We start from the raw sequence: 1512 nt of genomic DNA, 5'->3' as shown, positions 1-1512 counted from the left end.
TACTCAAAACCGTTCATCGAAAATGCGTCAAGTTAAAACTTGTCCGAGATCTTATCAATTCCAATGATCACACTAAGTTTCATCAGAATCGGTTGAAAACTGTAGCTTCAATCGTGCTCACGAACTATTTTTAACAAATTTTGACGCGTTTTAACAAAGTCAAGGGCAATAACTCAAAAACAATTCATCGAAAATGCGTCAAGTTAGAACTTGTCCGAGATCTTATGAATTCCAATGATCACACCAAGTTTCATCAGAATCGGATGAAAACTGTAGCTTCAATCCTGCTCACGAACAATTTTTAACAAATTTCAAGGCGTTCTAAGTCAAGGGCAATATGTCAAAAACCGTTCATCGAAAATATGTCAAATTCGAACTTGACCGAGATCTTATCAATCTGAAGCATCACACCAAGTTTTATCAAAATCAGATAAAAACTGTAGTCTCTATAGTGCTCACAAGAAATGTTGACGGAGGGACCGACGGACAGGGGCAACGACAATATACGACCACATATTCATGTGGACGTATAAAGAGCAGTACACTGAAACTCACTCCATTGGCCTGTGCTCAAGCAAGTAGCATTAGTGTGGGTGAAAAAGCCTTGTTCACAAGCATACTCTACAAGGTCCCCAAAATTCCACAATAACTTACTGTTGGAGGAAGTGACATTGATATTATCTGTTTGTGGTATTCCACACCCTAATGGTATACAGGTATAGTTATCATCTTCTACCACACACAATGTATTATAAGGACAGTTATGATCTTTACATACACCCATCATGTTATCATTCCATTTATAAGACTCTATAGAAATATAATCATTGTCAGTGATCAACTGACCTTCTACTGCCAGGAGTGAGCAATCTAGAGTCCTTTTGTTAAAATTCACAAACTTACATAATCCACATGATTTGCATGTTCTAATACAATCAACAGGTCCTATTGAAGCCTGGACTAGAAAATCTTCAGAATCAAATCTAGAGCTCATATGTACATCAGAAACAGTGTCTGGATTAAAACATTGGTTCCCTTTACAAATATCTAATACTTCTATCATCACTATAATTACTAATAGCATTTTGCAACCATATCCGAATTTCAGTTCATCCATGGTCATCATTATATCTCAAAAGGGTCCTGATTCTGTGCCTTTAACAGTCCTGATTCTGTGCCTTTATCAGTCCCGATTCTGTGCCTTTATCAGTCCCGATTCTGTGCCTTTATTAGTCCCGATTCTGTGCCTTTATCAGTCCTGATTCTGTGCCTTAATTAGTCCCGATTCTGTGCCTTTATTAGTCCTGATTCTGTGCTTTTATCAGTCCTGATTCTGTGCCTTCATCAGTCCTGATTCTGTGCCTTTATTAGTCCTGATTCGGTGCCTTTATTAGTCCCGATTCTGTGCCTTTATCAGTCCTGATTCTGTGCCTTTATCAGTCCCGATTCTGTGCCTTTATCAGTCCCAATTCTGTGCCTTTATTAGTCCCGATTCTGTGCCTTTATTAGTCC

General features: G+C 38.4%; 1 protein-coding gene across 1 annotated transcript in view; it reads right to left on the bottom strand.

Annotated features, from left to right (window-relative positions):
• Positions 1–654: 654 nt before the first annotated feature.
• Positions 655–1512, bottom strand: part of LOTGIDRAFT_176550 (hypothetical protein) — a gene marked incomplete at both ends in the record, with an annotated part of 1972 nt that continues 1114 nt past the window's right edge. Inside the window, one exon of the mRNA XM_009054327.1 lies at positions 655–1014. Coding sequence (XP_009052575.1) covers positions 655–1014 — 360 coding nt within the window. The remainder of the gene's footprint in view (positions 1015–1512) is intronic.

The sequence above is a fragment of the Lottia gigantea genome (genome assembly GCF_000327385.1).
Source record: "Lottia gigantea unplaced genomic scaffold LOTGIsca_2126, whole genome shotgun sequence".
NCBI classification, from domain to species: domain Eukaryota; kingdom Metazoa; phylum Mollusca; class Gastropoda; family Lottiidae; genus Lottia; species Lottia gigantea.
The sequence above is the reverse complement of the archived record's forward strand: the minus strand, read 5'-3'. Positions and strand labels throughout refer to the sequence as shown.